Source organism: Hippocampus comes, unplaced genomic scaffold (genome assembly GCF_001891065.2).
Source record: "Hippocampus comes isolate QL1 unplaced genomic scaffold, H_comes_QL1_v1.1 scaffold37, whole genome shotgun sequence".
Taxonomy (NCBI): Eukaryota; Metazoa; Chordata; class Actinopteri; order Syngnathiformes; family Syngnathidae; genus Hippocampus; species Hippocampus comes.
Window position 1 is genome coordinate 1643297 of NW_017805535.1, and position 16342 is coordinate 1659638.

The following is a 16342-nucleotide window of genomic DNA, read 5'->3' on the forward strand; positions in this document are numbered from 1 at the left end:
GATAAGAAGACGATACTCCAAACGACAACCTCCCTGCTTTTGGAAGCTCCCACAAGTCTTTCAACATGCATTCTGTGAATGCTGTGACCTGAAATAAGGGTAATAAATTCATAAGGGTCATCAGTGTTTAATTATTTGGTAAAAACTAGTGTCAAGTTTGTAGCAATTTACCAGTCTCAACATCAAATATTCGAATCATGTCCATCACACCAGCAGCCAGCAGCTTGCCAGAGGGATGCCAGGAAAGACTGATGATACGACCTCAAGATCACAGTAACAGACATAAGTTGAACATAAGTTGTCCTCACAAGACAATTACTGTCCGACTGTGTGTGTGCGTTGGCAGAATGACACTGAAGCAAGAAAAGATTTTCTCAAAAACTGTAAAAAACTTCTTACATTTCTGCCTGTCAAAGCTCCTCTGAAACTGAATTCTGTCCTCCAGTATTTCAAATATCTTCACTGTCCCATCTTCACATCCAACCTGACACAAAAAATACGCATCGTCACTCCAAATGACAACATTTACATACTGATTCATCATCATGGAAAAAAAAAAACACATGCAGAAGAAATAAGTGACCCATAACGTGCCGACTTACCGCCAGCAGTGTTCCCATGCTGTTGCAGCTGATGGTCCAGATTGGACCCCCATAGGCATCCACGCTGCACTTGGGCTGCAAGTTCTCCAGGTCATACTCCGTGATCTCTCCACGCAAACCAGCACTGAAGAGGCGTTGACCCACCCAGCACAGAGCCTCAATGCCCGCATTATCCCGACCGGGGATCACCTGGACCAAAATAGCAGGAATGGTCACCGCAGAATTCAATGCGCATGCACAAGGAGCCTTAACCACAACAATTAAAACAGTAATTTTCAGTTCAAGAACACCATTATCAATTTTAGCATGCATTTTTCCTTTAAGTGTGACAACAACATTGCTTAACTGTTTCAAAAGCATTAGCCCATTTCACGAATAGTTACATTTCATTTATACAGCTAAACTTAGAGGTTTTCGAGAGTTAGAGCCTGACTCTCAAATATAAGGATGGACTCTTGTTCTTTGCTTGTGTACAGCATCATAAAAGAACTCACAAACTACACTAAAGCAATTCAAAATAATATAAGTATGATTAGGGAACTTACAATTATTTTAAGAATCAATTAAGCTGTCAATTATTTTTATGGATTTTATGAATGGGACTTTTTTTTTTAACTGTACGTTACATTTAGAATTTGCAATCTACTTGATCTGTTCACTTTTTAGATTATCTTGTAAAGTTATGCAATATTGAAGTCAAAATTCCATTACATTTTATCTGTCTCCTCCAGAGATAAGCATCAGGCTCACACGTGACACTACATTGTCACATGAGCTCTTGACCCACTACGCGCTGGTCATGTGAAATTGAACTTGACAGGACACACCTTCCTTTTCAGATGAATTAGTTTCTCTGGTTTCCTCTTCACAAGTAGACTCTCACCGGGCCTTCCTGATAACAAACAATGATAACATGATACTAGGCCCAATATAAAGTGTTATAAAGTGTATTAATTGTTTAAGAGGCAAATTGTCACATGAGCTCTTGACCCACTACGCGCTGGTCATGTGAAATTGAACTTGACAGGACACACCTTCCTTTTCAGATGAATTAGTTTCTCTGGTTTCCTCTTCACAAGTAGACTCTCACCGGGCCTTCCTGATAACAAACAATGATAACATGATACTAGGCCCAATATAAAGTGTTATAAAGTGTATTAATTGTTTAAGAGGCAAAATTTAAAAGCAAAGGTTAGGTTTGTCAGTTTTTATTGGTGGCTAGCAAGTGCTCTGTGGTAAAATTCCGTCTTCAGCTGAGGCAAGCAATGTTTCCTCAAAATTTCCATGCAACTCAGCAGTCACACAAACTCCCTGATCCTTTCTGGACCACGGCGAACAAACGACACGGGCTTACTGGTACTATGTCAAACATGGGTGTTGCGCACTTGACACACAGCCCAGTACAGATTAAAACAGTGTTGTATACCCTGTGTGCTTTCGACTTGACATGTGACAACCAACTATATATAATCGCATGTTTACAAATTTACTACTGTATGTGTTAGTATCCAAAATGAGCATATGTATCAAAATTGGTGTGTTATTGTCCTCTCACCCTGCCCCTCACTTTCTCCTAGTCTCCACAGCTCAAGATGATCAGAGAACTGGAACAGCAGCAGGCCCAACTTCTTAGCACAACACACGAGACTCCTCTGCGTGGAAAATAAACAGAAACCACACTCTGTATTTTGTTCGATGTTCGGCCGACTGTCAAATAATATATTAAAATGATCCATCTTCAAATGACGTGGCTAACTGTACGTACTGAATCAAACATGAATTCCCTTGAGTACTGAAATACAGTACTTACGTGAGGGAAGACTATTTTACGTAGAGCCGACTCTTGGGTGTTCTTTTCCACCTTATCCAGCAGGGGTCGTACTACGACCTGGGTATCCATACCTGAAAGGAGACGCCAAGTAAACATTGGACTGTACCCACTTTCGATCCAGTGTCAGATCACGTATATCATAGCTTATTCTGCAAATATTTTAAATGGCAATCAAGGCAACAACACACGGTGGGCCTCCCTCATGTTCACTAATTGCTGCATGCAAAACTCCATCTCCAATTAGATTCAAGTTCAATTTGGGAGGGCATTATTGGGTTCAACCGACCTATGTGAGTTGAAGAAAACATTGACGTTTTATGTCACGATGAAGAAAAAATTCGAATGATAAAAAAGAAAAAAAAAAGCATAACTAACAAGACCATTCCAAATAAATATGACCACAAGTCAAAGATTCTAGATAAAAAGCATCAAATATAAATCAGACCAACCACAAATGAACATTTATAACTGACCTCCAGAAACAACAGAAATCTCAGTGTGAACCAGCGCCCTCACGTCGTGTGTGTGGTTTTTAAAGGTTCTGGTTCGGACCCAGTCCTTATCCTGTTGGTTGACGGTGCGAGAAAGAAACTGGAACTGGACCACAGTGCCTTCTGATGTACCGTCTATGAGACTGCTTTCATCCTATGAAGAACCATTTAGCACAGTGATTCTCCCAACAACGTTTCCAGTATATCGTGCAGCAGTCTAGCATCTTGACTATAAAATTTGCATCGCTGTTCAGAGACAATACAGTGAACCAAAAATATGTTATACAGTTTAAACCCCTTCCATCCTGGGTTTCGGGTTCACGATCCTGGTATCTTGCAATTTTTTTGTAAAAGTCATTCATTTTGTATTTCCACTATTTGCTGTCCTTTTGCGGTGTTGTTTTGACTTGAAATCCCGCGCGTCACGATAAAATACCCATACCTATTGGTTCAGCCAATTAGAGCATCTCTCTCTTTTTATCAGCTACTGATCGGCTGTACTGTTCTGTCAGTAGATGCATCGTGCGTTGCTCGGCTTGCTGATCACTTCTGCGTTTCCCATGCGGTACATAACGTAATGTTAGTGGGGTGGGATCTTGACATGGACATTTCCAAAACAGCATTGATGGAGTCACCCACCACTTCTGCGCTCGGAGCATTTTTTTTCTCATGCACAGAGTGACTCTGAAACTCGCCAACTAACTGAAGCTCACTGAAACGCTATTGTAGTAAAGAGCGGGTCGTTATCAAAAACTGTTTTTGTATTCTGCACTTGTGCTCTGAATGCAGTACTACAAGCAAGTTATCCCACATGCACCTTATTTTTGAAATTCCGCTTTTGGAAACTTCACTCCCAGTCCCTTAATACAATATGTTGAAATGTATTTTGCACATGTATTGTGCCGACTTACCGCCAGCAGTGTTCCCATGCTGTTGCAGCTGATGGTCCAGATTGGACCCCCATAGGCATCCACGCTGCACTTGGGCTGCAAGTTCTACAGGTCATCCTCCGTGCTCTCTCCACGAAGAGGCGTTGACCCACCCAGCACAGAGCCTCAATGCCCGCATTATCCCGACCGGGGATCACCTGGACCAAAATAGCAGGAATGGTCACCGCAGAATTCAATGCGCATGCACAAGGAGCCTTAACCACAACAATTAAAACAGTAATTTTCAGTTCAAGAACACCATTATCAATTTTAGCATGCATTTTTCCTTTAAGTGTGACAACAACATTGCTTAACTGTTTCAAAAGCATTAGCCCATTTCACGAATAGTTACATTTCATTTATACAGCTAAACTTAGAGGTTTTCGAGAGTTAGAGCCTGACTCTCAAATATAAGGATGGACTCTTGTTCTTTGCTTGTGTACAGCATCATAAAAGAACTCACAAACTACACTAAAGCAATTCAAAATAATATAAGTATGATTAGGGAACTTACAATTATTTTAAGAATCAATTAAGCTGTCAATTATTTTTATGGATTTTATGAATGGGACTTTTTTTTTTAAACGTGTTCATTTCCATCCTTTTATTCAAAAACAGGACATTATTTCAAATTGGCAGTGCAGAAAATGCACAAAATATCATTAATTTACTGGTTCGGTCCATAACACCCACCAGAAACTGATTATTATTTTCCCACAAAAGAAAAGCAGATATTTGCAAATGTCTTTTTTTTTTCGTCAAACATGGGTGTCGCGCACTTGACACACGGCCCAGTACAGATTAAAACAGTGTTCGACTTGACATGTGACAAGCAACTATATATAATCGCATGTTCACAAATTTACTACTGTATGTGTTAGTATCCAAAATGAGCATATGTATCAAAATTGGTGTGTTATTGTCCTCTCACCCTGCCCCTCACTTTCTCCTAGTCTCCACAGCTCAAGATGATCAGAGAACTGGAACAGCAGCAGGCCCAACTTCTTAGCACAACACACGAGACTCCTCTGCGTGGAAAATAAACAGAAACCACACTCTGTATTTTGTTCGATGTTCGGCCGACTGTCAAATAATATATTAAAATGATCCATCTTCAAATGATGTGGCTAACTGTATGTACTGAATCAAACATGAATTCCCTTGAGTACTGAAATACAGTACTTACGTGAGGGAAGACTATTTTACGTAGAGCCGACTCTTGGGTGTTCTTTTCCACCTTATCCAGCAGGGGTCGTACTACGACCTGGGCATCCATACCTGAAAGGAGACGCCAAGTAAACATTGGACTGTACCCACTTTCGATCCAGTGTCAGATCACGTATATCATAGCTTATTCTGCAAATATTTTAAATGGCAATCAAGGCAACAACACACGGTGGGCCTCCCTCATGTTCACTAATTGCTGCATGCAAAACTCCATCTCCAATTAGATTCAAGTTCAATTTGGGAGGGCATTATTGGGTTCAACCGACCTATGTGAGTTGAAGAAAACATTGACGTTTTATGTCACGATGAAGAAAAAATTCGAATGATAAAAAAGAAAAAACAAGCATAACTAACAAGACCATTCCAAATAAATATTACCACAAGTCAAAGATTCTAGATAAAAAGCATCAAATATAAATCAGACCAACCACAAATGAACATTTATAACTGACCTCCAGAAACAACAGAAATCTCAGTGTGAACCAGCGCCCTCACATCGTGTGTGTGGTTTTTAAAGGTTCTGGTTCGGACCCAGTCCTTATCCTGTTGGTTGACGGTGCGAGAAAGAAACTGGAACTGGACCACAGTGCCTTCTGATGTACCGGCTATGAGACTGCTTTCATCCTATGAAGAACCATTTAGCACAGTGATTCTCCCAGCAACGTTTCCAGTGTATCGTGCAGCAGTCTAGCATCTTGACTATAAAATTTGCATCGCTGTTCAGAGACAATACAGTGAAACAAAAATATGTTCTACAGTTTAAACCCCTTCCATTATGGGTTTCGGGTTCACGATCCTGGTATCTTGCAATTTTTTTGTAAAAGTTATTCATTTTGTATTTCCACTATTTGCTGTCCTTTTGCGGTGTTGTTTTGACTTGAAATCCCGCACGTCACGATAAAATACCCATACCTACTGGTTCAGCCAATCAGAGCATCTCTCTCTTTTTATCAACTACTGATCGGCTGTAGTGTTCTGTCAGTAGATGCATCGTGTGTTGCTCGGCTTGCTGATCACTTCTGCGTTTCCCATGCGGTACATAACGTAATGTTAGTGGGGTGGGATCTTGACATGGACATTTCCAAAACAGCATTGATGGAGTCACCCACCACTTCTGCGCTCGGAGCATTTTTTTTCTCATGCACAGAGTGACTCTGAAACTCGCCAACTAACTGAAGCTCACTGAAACGCTATTGTAGTAAAGAGCGGGTCGTTATCAAAAACTGTTTTTGTATTCTGCACTTGTGCTCTGAATGCAGTACTACAAGCAAGTTATCCCACATGCACCTTATTTTTGAAATTCCGCTTTTGGAAACTTCACTCCCAGTCCCTTAATACAATATGTTGAAATGTATTTTGCACATGTATTGTGTGTATATTGACTAAAATGATGCTCCATTTGAAAGTGTGTGTCTGAAACGTTTGACTTACCTGGGAGACAGAAAGAGCAAGCACGTCCCACTTGGTGACGAGGTGAGTGTGGACTAGTGTTCCTGTAATTCCGTCCCACATCTGGACCTTTCCGGCAGAATCACCACTAATGATCGTGTGATTAGATAAGAAGACGATACTCCAAACGACAACCTCCCTGCTTTTGGAAGCTCCCACAAGTCTTTCAACATGCATTCTGTGAATGCTGTGACCTGAAATAAGGGGAATAAATTCATAAGGGTCATCAGTGTTTAATTATTTGGTAAAAACTAGTGTCAAGTTTGTAGCAATTTACCAGTCTCAACATCAAATATTCGAATCATGTCCATCACACCAGCAGCCAGCAGCTTGCCAGAGGGATGCCAGGAAAGACTGATGATACGACCTCAAGATCACAGTAACAGACATAAGTTGAACATAAGTTGTCCTCACAAGACAATTACTGTCCGACTGTGTGTGTGCGTTGGCAGAATGACACTGAAGCAAGAAAAGATTTTCTCAAAAACTGTAAAAAACTTCTTACATTTCTGCCTGTCAAAGCTCCTCTGAAACTGAATTCTGTCCTCCAGTATTTCAAATATCTTCACTGTCCCATCTTCACATCCAACCTGACACAAAAAATACGCATCGTCACTCCAAATGACAACATTTACATACTGATTCATCATCATGGAAAAAAAAAAACACATGCAGAAGAAATAAGTGACCCATAACGTGCCAACTTACCGCCAGCAGTGTTCCCATGCTGTTGCAGCTGATGGTCCAGATTGGACCCCCATAGGCATCCACGCTGCACTTGGGCTGCAAGTTCTCCAGGTCATACTCCGTGATCTCTCCACGCAAACCAGCACTGAAGAGGCGTTGACCCACCCAGCACAGAGCCTCAATGCCCGCATTATCCCGACCGGGGATCACCTGGACCAAAATAGCAGGAATGGTCACCGCAGAATTCAATGCGCATGCACAAGGAGCCTTAACCACAACAATTAAAACAGTAATTTTCAGTTCAAGAACACCATTATCAATTTTAGCATGCATTTTTCCTTTAAGTGTGACAACAACATTGCTTAACTGTTTCAAAAGCATTAGCCCATTTCACGAATAGTTACATTTCATTTATACAGCTAAACTTAGAGGTTTTCGAGAGTTAGAGCCTGACTCTCAAATATAAGGATGGACTCTTGTTCTTTGCTTGTGTACAGCATCATAAAAGAACTCACAAACTACACTAAAGCAATTCAAAATAATATAAGTATGATTAGGGAACTTACAATTATTTTAAGAATCAATTAAGCTGTCAATTATTTTTATGGATTTTATGAATGGGACTTTTTTTTTTTAAACGTGTTCATTTCCATCCTTTTATTCAAAAACAGGACATTATTTCAAATTGGCAGTGCAGAAAATGCACAAAATATCATTAATTTACTGGTTCGGTCCATAACACCCACCAGAAACTGATTATTATTTTCCCACAAAAGAAAAGCAGATATTTGCAAATGTCTTTTTTTTTTGTGTTGATCAGTCTGCCTTTAGGAGGACTACAGAAATCTCAGAATATTTACTGTGAAATCCGGAGGATTGGTTACAATTTAGAATTAACAAGGTCTCTAAACGATTAATTACTTATCCAAAATAATTATGGATTCATTTGATGATTGATTAGTTGTCCTTTAATCGTTGCACATCTAATTATGACCGTGACCTCTTGATTAAGACCAAATAAAAGTTCCTCACCTGCATTCCTGAGTTCTGGACAGGACGATTCGTTTTAGTGGTTGAATATTTGCTTGGTTAAATGAATGCCACATTTACCATTAAATTGTAATTTATGAAGCTGCTATTTTAAAACTGATCGACTAAATGAAAAAATGCTGCTTGACAAAACGAAACGCTGCAGACGCATCTGGTGTCATGAGGGGGTAATACTGCGACAGTGCATACCGACGGAGCAATTTGAAATATGTACGAGAGTGACTTGTGACCGAATGCTGTGGAATCGATGAGTGAGGCTCTTACCTTCTCTTGGAAGTAGTTGTCAGTGAAGTTAAAGACCTCCACTGTTCCGTCAGCCCGGGCCACTGCGAGCCTCTCGGTGCGGCAATTGAACGCCATGGCTCGGATAGAGCTGGGCATGTAGTCGAAGAAACGAACGCGGTGCACCTTAAACTCACCCATTTTCTACAAAAAGGAGAACCACCCGCAGGTGGCTTCTCAGCACGAGCAGGGGAGGCTGGCAAACACGTGAATTTGGTCCGTGCTAGCGGTTCAAACCGCTAACATGTCGAACAATAGCGCTTGTAAGGTGACCGGAAGAACACGTTCAAGATACAAAACAATGTGCTACCTGACGATAGAGGCAGCTTTACCGCGTTCTAACAGAAGCTCGCACAACTTTGAAAGAATTTACACACACTGGGAAGACATGGGTAGCCACGTTGAAATCCTCTGACCCGGAAATGATGAAGAAGCCAGCCACTGCTACCGGAACTACGTCATTGGTCGGAGGAACATTCTGCTGGCGGGAAACGTGACTAGTGTCAACTACCTGTGGCTTTTACTCTTCGCACTACTGTATATGGTTAGCTGCGTTTATTTTGAATGTCCGTAGGTTATTGGTCGTTTGTACTGATTTAATATATTGAGAAGTACGAGTGTGCACAATGGTTCAAATAGTCATAAGGTAAGAGGTGAACGAACTGGTGATCTACCTTTGACAAAGTTTTTAGTCCACGAGGTACCGTTTGTACAGTAATGACATGTAATACCAATACAACGTGTCACTGTGTATTCGTCTGGTTGATGACTGCCTTTGTAGAGGGAGTGTTGACGGCAGCAGTCCTCCAGAGTGGCTGTTGATCGAGCTGCAGGGAGAGATGATATCCAGACATAACTCTGGCCTCGCAGGAAGCGTGATGGGAGACCTGATCTACACTCAAGAGGTAAACGATGAACAAGACAGGGAACAGTGTAAAACTTGATAACAGAAGATTGTTTGCGCTGACACTGAACAACACTCAATAACCAAAATACAGTGTTATTAATGACACTAATCCAATATTGCTGCTCCACAAAGCCCTATATAGAGCTAAATTTATTTTAAAAGTGTCACTTGTAATAGTATGAGTCAGCAGAAAAGCAGTAAATCAATTGGAGTGCGTGGATTTTGACTGTTCTCCTGGTGCGTGCGTGGATTTTCACCAGGTACTCTGGTTTCTTCCCATATTCCCCAAAACAAACATGTTAGTGTAATTAAAGGTGCCATGCAATCAATGTCCTATTTTTCCTCCTGTTTTATGTGTGGTAGGTCAAAGTGAATCTGTGACATGGTTTGACCATACATGGCAATTTTCCGCGGATCCGCGGAAATCCGCCGTTTTATTTCTTAAATTGATCATTTTTGTGAATCGTCTAAATCCGTTGAGAAAATTTTAGGGGCGGTCAGGTACCTTATCGTCGAGTTTTCACGAGCTCTCCGGAACAGTCTCTCCGTTTTCCGTTTGTAAACAGCCCTGCGATTGGACGTGTATGAAAGCTTCAACTAATCAGATCACTGAAGGCATTATTTGTTGCGGAAGTCTTAGCTCGATTATAAACAGCCCAGCGATTGGTTAACTACAAGCGATTGGACCAATCAAATTGCATGTAACATATTGTTTTACCTGATTCATGGCGGCCTGTTCGTCTCGCAAATTCATTGTTCTGGGATCGTTTTGAGCGGAATTATGAAAATTTTGACGAAAGATCAGGAGTCTTCAATCCTAGAAATTGACTCAAACGTCAAGAATAAATTCCGATGGGACTGGCTTGACAGAAAAGTCACTGTAAAGGTTAAAATTGGTTCCAAGTTCGACGAAGTTACAAAAGCTCTTGGACAATTTTTGAAGAAACCAGACGTAGCAGGCAAAGCTTATTGTGTGTATTGTAGTGACTTAATTAACTATGGCTCCCGTGGATGCGTGGCACTGACAGATCATGCAACAAAAGTGAAAAAACATGCCGACAAAATCGCCATTCGACGGAGCAATTATCCTTTGGGATCGGCATTTTTCAATCAAACTTCGTCAGCGGATACAACTAAAGACGTTACGCGCTGGGGTACTTACTTTGGCTGAACCAAGCAACGAAATCTGCTCCACTGACGCCCCTCGCCGATAGACAGGTACACTCCGAGGTATATACTTTTTACTGTATGAGGTAAGAATCAACAGCTTTTTATCACATTTACACAACACTTTATGAATACAAGTCATGAACAAATCTTAAATATGGCAGGGGATGTGTTTACTTTTTTTGTTTTGATTTTGAGCAGCAAATTTTGAGTTACATATTTTTGCTCACCAGGAATGCATAGGCAAAATTGCACAAATTTTCACTTGAAAGAATAGTGGCGATCTTGGGATTTTTTTCTGTTCAATTTTCAAACTGTGTAAATTTAATACACTTCATCTTCAGCATGTTTAGTGCCACTTTTGTAAGTAACCACGCCCCCGTCCCGGCCACGCCCCGTCCAGGCCACGCCCCTTCCGCTTTTTTCATCACTCGCCATTGCCATGTATGTTGACAGTGGAAAAAAAAGCCTTAAAAAAAGAAGTGGATTTAAATTTGGCATCAGTGTGACATAGATTCTACACTCATGGTTGCTGTACGCCCACTCAATCCAGGAAAAGTAGCAGAGTGGCGACAGTGCATCTGTGGATGAGTAATAAACTGCTTCACTTTATTTTGGAAGAAACTCCGAAGCATTTTGGATCCAGAATTGTGCTGTGTTCAGGGACATTTCATGGAGGATCACTCCATTAAATGTTAATTAACATTACCATTAACTGGACAGTCCCTCCCACCCCCTCCAGCCCGCCCTGACAGCACTGGGTAGCTCCTTCAGCCAGAGACTGTTACAGCCGCGCTGCAAAAAAGAGAGATACCGCCACTCGTTCCTACCGACTGCTGTCAGGCTGCTGAATGAAAATTAAATTACGTAAAAAACAATTGTAAATAACACAGCCACCTTATCTATATCTATATTTATATTGCACTTAATTGAACTGTGTACACTGAAACTGAAACATTTATTTTTGTGAATGCAAACACTTTGTTTTTCTTCTTTCTACTCCCCAATTTTGCTGCTGTAGACTGTAAATTTCCCCAGTGTGGGACAAATAAAGGATATCTTATCTTATCTTAAGCTTTCAGACATGCTACAAATACATTTCCTGCGTTTTAAGCAACACAGCCACACACACATTGGTCAGGAGCTGGCAAAACATCACTGCGGAGGCAGCCATGCTGTTTTGTTTTGTTTTTTTACTCGTGATGTTTAATCAGCAAAAAATATCACATAACGCAATTTTTTAATACTAAAAACAAAAATAAAAAAACAAGTTAGAAGACCAAGTTAAATCCTTTTTTTCTTCCCAACATTTTCTAAATGGGTCAATTTGACCCACAACATAACAGGAGGGTTAAACCATGTATTGACCTCTGTTTCGTTCGAAGTGAAGAACAAAGGAAATGTTTTTTTTTTTTTTAAAGTAGCCTTTGACAACACATGCATAGTATATTGTATTTTTAAAAGCAGTTTCAAAAGATTTTGATGTACTGCCATGAAGTTCCCTTAGCCAGACTCTAAGCTGCACTGTGTTTGTTTATTGAAGTGAACTTGTGGCGAAAGCGCCAGGCAGCTGCACTTTGTGTTGCTTCTTTAATGTGTTCATTGTAGGAACTTGATACGCCTCTGCACTGAAACGGAAAAATCCAAATCAGAATATTCGACAAGAAGTGTTTTACAGTAGTAACTGTCCACACTAAAGAGCTCCGCAATGCACTTTTGGATCCTGCCCACCAGTTGCAAATCACTGTTCGAGATGACTCTTGTGATTGTCTTTTTCCCCCCTTAAATTTGACTAGGTTGTTAAAAACCAGACCCCTGCCCAGCTCTTTTCTGTCCTGTTTGGTTCAATCTGAGCTGCTAGTTCTCTGTTCTCCCTCGATCTTTCATCAGTCCTTTGTTCTTTCTTTTCCCAACAGGGGGTGCCCGTGTTAATAGTAGGACATCACATATTGTACGGGAAGCTGGTCAAATTGGAGAAACCCTTTGCCGTCCTGACTAAGCATCCAGCCCAATCACAGGGCGTTCTGGGCAGCACCGGCAACCATGATGCCTCCCAGGTTGCCATGGAAACAGAACTGCATGGATCCACCTCCTATTCTGTGTCTGCACTCATCAAGAGAAAACTCATCTTTAAGACGCGACCCAAACCCATCATCACGAATGTACCCAAGAAAGTATAGTGTGGCCAGACCACATGTCATTATGTGGTGTAAGCAGATATTATGGAAAACACGTTTTAATGTTTGTGTCCAAGTAGTTCGGTCTCTGGAGCTAGACTGGCTGAATTTCCAGAGCGAAAGAACCACTTTGACGATCATGTCAAAGCTAAAAGTGAGGCAGAGATTCCATGTTAGCACATATTAGCGGTATTTAACTGTGGGACCAGCATTAGCTTCTGATAATGATAATGGTTGGCGATGGCCTGGAGCGGAGCAATATTTACCAGTAGTGTGACTGTTTGGCGATGTTTCCATGTGCCAGAAAAAAAACACTTTCATTATCTTTGGTGCTCGTTTATTTTCCACACTCTGCTTCTGTTTGTATAATAAGCTAGCAGCGAGGGGGAAAAGGAGATTGCTAAATGCTGGCAATGTGATCCAGGATTTATTGGAATGTATTTTCAAATGCTGTTGTCATTGTGTGGGCTGCCTGTTTTGATAAACTGTATTTTATTAAAGCATTATAGTAAGTAGGAGCGTAATTTTCTCTCTCTCTCTATCATGGAAACTCACCATTGCCCAAATAAGGTGCTTCCCAAAAGCAGAAGTTGGGTTTAATCAGTTTATTGACTTAACCGTTCTGTACCTCACTGCTGTTTCCTTGGCAACATTCAGCAATCAGAGAGAGAGGAAGAAGGGGAGTGGGAAGACATCCATCAATTCATCCATTTTCTGTACAGCTTATCATCATTGCCAGTCAGTCAAGTGCACATTTTGACTAACAACAATTGTACACCTATGGACAATATAAGGCTTTTAGATAGGGGCCAGACAGTGAGGCATGCGTGCCAACCGCCAGCCTAATGTGTTACCAGAATACAAGAAATGACTCAAAAACAACAAAAATATCATGTGACCATAGATTATTGACAGGTTCATACACAAATACTCTCTATTAAATATAATATACTACAGGAAAGAAAGTGATAGTCACAGGGAGTCACTGACGGTGTGGTTGGTAGCTCGGACGACTTCAGTGCAGGCAGCGTGGGTTCAGTTCCCACTCGGTGATGGTGTGAATGCGTGTACCAACTGTTGTCTGTGCTCTGTGACTGACTGGAAGCCAGTCCAGGGTGTAGTAAGCAGGATACACGGTTTAGAAAATAGACGCATTTCACAACATAATTTGGTGCTACCGTGACTCAATGGGTCCAGATGCAAAATTACCATTGAGCATATGCAATATATAAAGTTGCCCGTATGTAAAGAGTTCAGCAAAATTTCGTAGTTTTCCAAGTCCATTTTAAGAGGTGTCAGTGATTTGTGACAACAGTGGAGGTTAATGATACATGGAATGCCTAATTGAATTGGTGTCATTGAAATGAGAATGGTCAGCATGAGTTGGGTTAGCTCAGCAGAAATAGTTCAGAGAGAATATCTCAACATCTAATCAGTTTCACGAGTGGGCTTCTGGCACAGCCAACATATTAATACTGTGTTTCTTTGGAGAAGGCGACTCCCATGCTGTGTTTCCTCAGAAGGACAAAAAGCTTTTCTGTTCAGTCCCAAAAGACTGAGTGGAGCAATTCATTTAGCTGTTGTGGCACTCACGGTCACCTTTTCTCACGTTTCTCACTCACCTCTCTCCCTCTAACATGCAGTCACACACACTGGCGGCAACACACTCAGTGCTGTGTTGTCTGTATTCGTGTCAGAGCTGATTTGAATGAAAAGGAGTGATTTAATACTCAGTGGTGTGTCAGAAAAGTTCCAGGACTACCCTCATAAAATACACATTTCACATTTTCACACTATAGATTTCCCCCTTTCAATATGAGTTACAAGATCAATGAGCATGTCTACAAAAAGTAGACTGTGACTCTTGCTTCATTCAGTGCAAATGAAGCAGCTGTAGAATTGTGGTCGTCACACCATGACATTGTGCCTGCTTATAATGCCACAGTGCTGTGCATCTGATGGTGCCTGGCTGAAAAGAACATCGCTGTACTGAAAAAAAAAAACCCTCCCTACTCACCGAACCTGGCTCCATGTGTTTGTTTTCCCCTTTTCCCCAAGATCAAGGGGGTCACAAAGGGATCCATTTTGATGACGTAGACATCAAAATTGTTGTGACGACAGAGCATGATGGTGTAGAAGAAAAGGCTAGGAATGTAGTAGATTCCTGAGGGAAAACTTGTAGTTTGTAGTTTATATGTAGGTTATCCATCCATCCATCCATTTTCAACACCGCTTATCCTGAAGAGGGTTGCGGGAAGTGCTGGAGCCTATCCCAGCAGTAACCCCGAAACTGGTCGCCAGTCAGTCACAGGGTACACATAACATCCATACACACCCACATTCACACCGTCACTGAGTGGGAACCGATCCTACGCTGCCCGCACACAAGTCAGGCGAGTGTATAGATCTGTGGTTCTTAACTTGTGTTCGATCGAACCCGAGGGGTTCGGTGATTCGGTCTCAGGGATTCGACGGCGCCTCTGCCATGGAGGTTAAGACACACCCGACACAACATGTCAATTAGTTATGACACGCCTGCTTGGCCATCACACTGGCTGGTTCATTTTGTGCACAATTAAAAAAAAACTTTGTCAACTTATGACTTGAAATTTGTTGTAAATTTTTTTCTATTTTTAATAAATGTGTTTTTTATGTCTTGAATTTCAAAAAAAAAATAAAAAATCATATTTTTACTTTTCACAAATGAAGGGAATGTGCATATGAATTGGTTGGGTTCGGTACCTCTAAAAAGGTTAAGAACCACTGGTATATATGTAGGTTATAATACTGTATATTTTGTCACACCAACGCTGGAAGTTTTTAAAAAATATATATTCATTTTTTATTTCCTAATGTCTGATCATCCTTCCAGACATTTACAACGGCGCTGGTCCTCATTTGAGCTGCAGGTGAGCTGGAACCTATCCCAGCTGACTTTGAGGGAGAGGTAGAGTATACTGGTCAACAACCAATCGGAAGAAAAAAAAAGACAACTGTTCATTCCTAATAACACGTTTGGGCAATTTAGATTTGGTCTAACATGCATGTTTTCAGAACGTGTTTATAATTTTGTCTGACAATGCACAGATTGATGGTTTCATTATGTTTATATGAGCTCAGTTCTGTCCTTTCTGTGTGAAGTTTATAGGTTCTCTCCATACTTGTGTGTGTTTTCTTCTGGTATTCCAGCTTCGTCCTACATTCCAAAAACATGCTTCTTAAGTTGACTGAAGACACAGCAGGGCAAGAATTGGTTGGTTGTCTATTTGTGCCCAGGTATTGACGAGCAATGAGTCCAGTCTCCTCTCCGTCTGTCGTTCAAAGTCAGCGTGGCCCCAATGTGGTATAGAAAATGGATGGCTTGATGTATTTCAGCAAGTGAAAAGCCCATTTACCAATTATAACTTTTTGCTGATTTGCTGAAGAAATCACAGACATTATGAAGCACCTTGCATCCGTTGTGACCTATGTCCTTTGAAGGGCGAATATTGTAAATTCAAGAGCCAATAGGAGGCCAAGGCTAAGGGTGGTAGCACAGAACAA

At 41.1% G+C, this 16342-nt stretch overlaps 2 protein-coding genes across 2 annotated transcripts in view; one reads left to right on the plus strand and one right to left on the minus strand.

Annotated features, from left to right (window-relative positions):
• The window catches only part of utp4 (UTP4 small subunit processome component), a 26973-nt gene extending 18012 nt beyond the window's left edge, over positions 1-8961 (minus strand). The window contains exons 1-9 of the mRNA XM_019878239.1: positions 8531-8961; positions 7238-7426; positions 7035-7119; positions 6807-6896; positions 6512-6723; positions 5533-5704; positions 2413-2504; positions 2158-2254; positions 1637-1701 (exon numbers count right to left, since the gene is read on the minus strand). Coding sequence (XP_019733798.1) covers positions 1637-1701; positions 2158-2254; positions 2413-2504; positions 5533-5704; positions 6512-6723; positions 6807-6896; positions 7035-7119; positions 7238-7426; positions 8531-8689 — 1161 coding nt within the window. The 5' untranslated portion in view covers positions 8690-8961. The remainder of the gene's footprint in view (positions 1-1636; positions 1702-2157; positions 2255-2412; positions 2505-5532; positions 5705-6511; positions 6724-6806; positions 6897-7034; positions 7120-7237; positions 7427-8530) is intronic.
• A 67-nt stretch (positions 8962-9028) lies between these two features.
• Positions 9029-13314, plus strand: chtf8 (CTF8, chromosome transmission fidelity factor 8 homolog (S. cerevisiae)). Its single transcript, XM_019878238.1, has 3 exons — positions 9029-9194; positions 9330-9453; positions 12539-13314. The coding sequence occupies exons 1-3, from the start codon at positions 9175-9177 to the stop codon at positions 12800-12802; spliced, it is 408 nt and encodes a 135-aa protein (XP_019733797.1). The 5' UTR covers positions 9029-9174; the 3' UTR covers positions 12803-13314.
• The last annotated feature ends 3028 nt before the right edge of the window (positions 13315-16342 follow it).

Bases quoted from the DNA above. Each gene is read 5' to 3' on its own strand.
- chtf8 (XM_019878238.1), top strand. From the start codon at position 9,175: ATGGTTCAAATAGTCATAAG. The intron at 9,195-9,329 runs GTAAGAGGTGAA...CTGCCTTTGTAG, and splicing joins ATGGTTCAAATAGTCATAAG to AGGGAGTGTTGACGGCAGCA. The intron at 9,454-12,538 runs GTAAACGATGAA...TTTTCCCAACAG, and splicing joins ACCTGATCTACACTCAAGAG to GGGGTGCCCGTGTTAATAGT.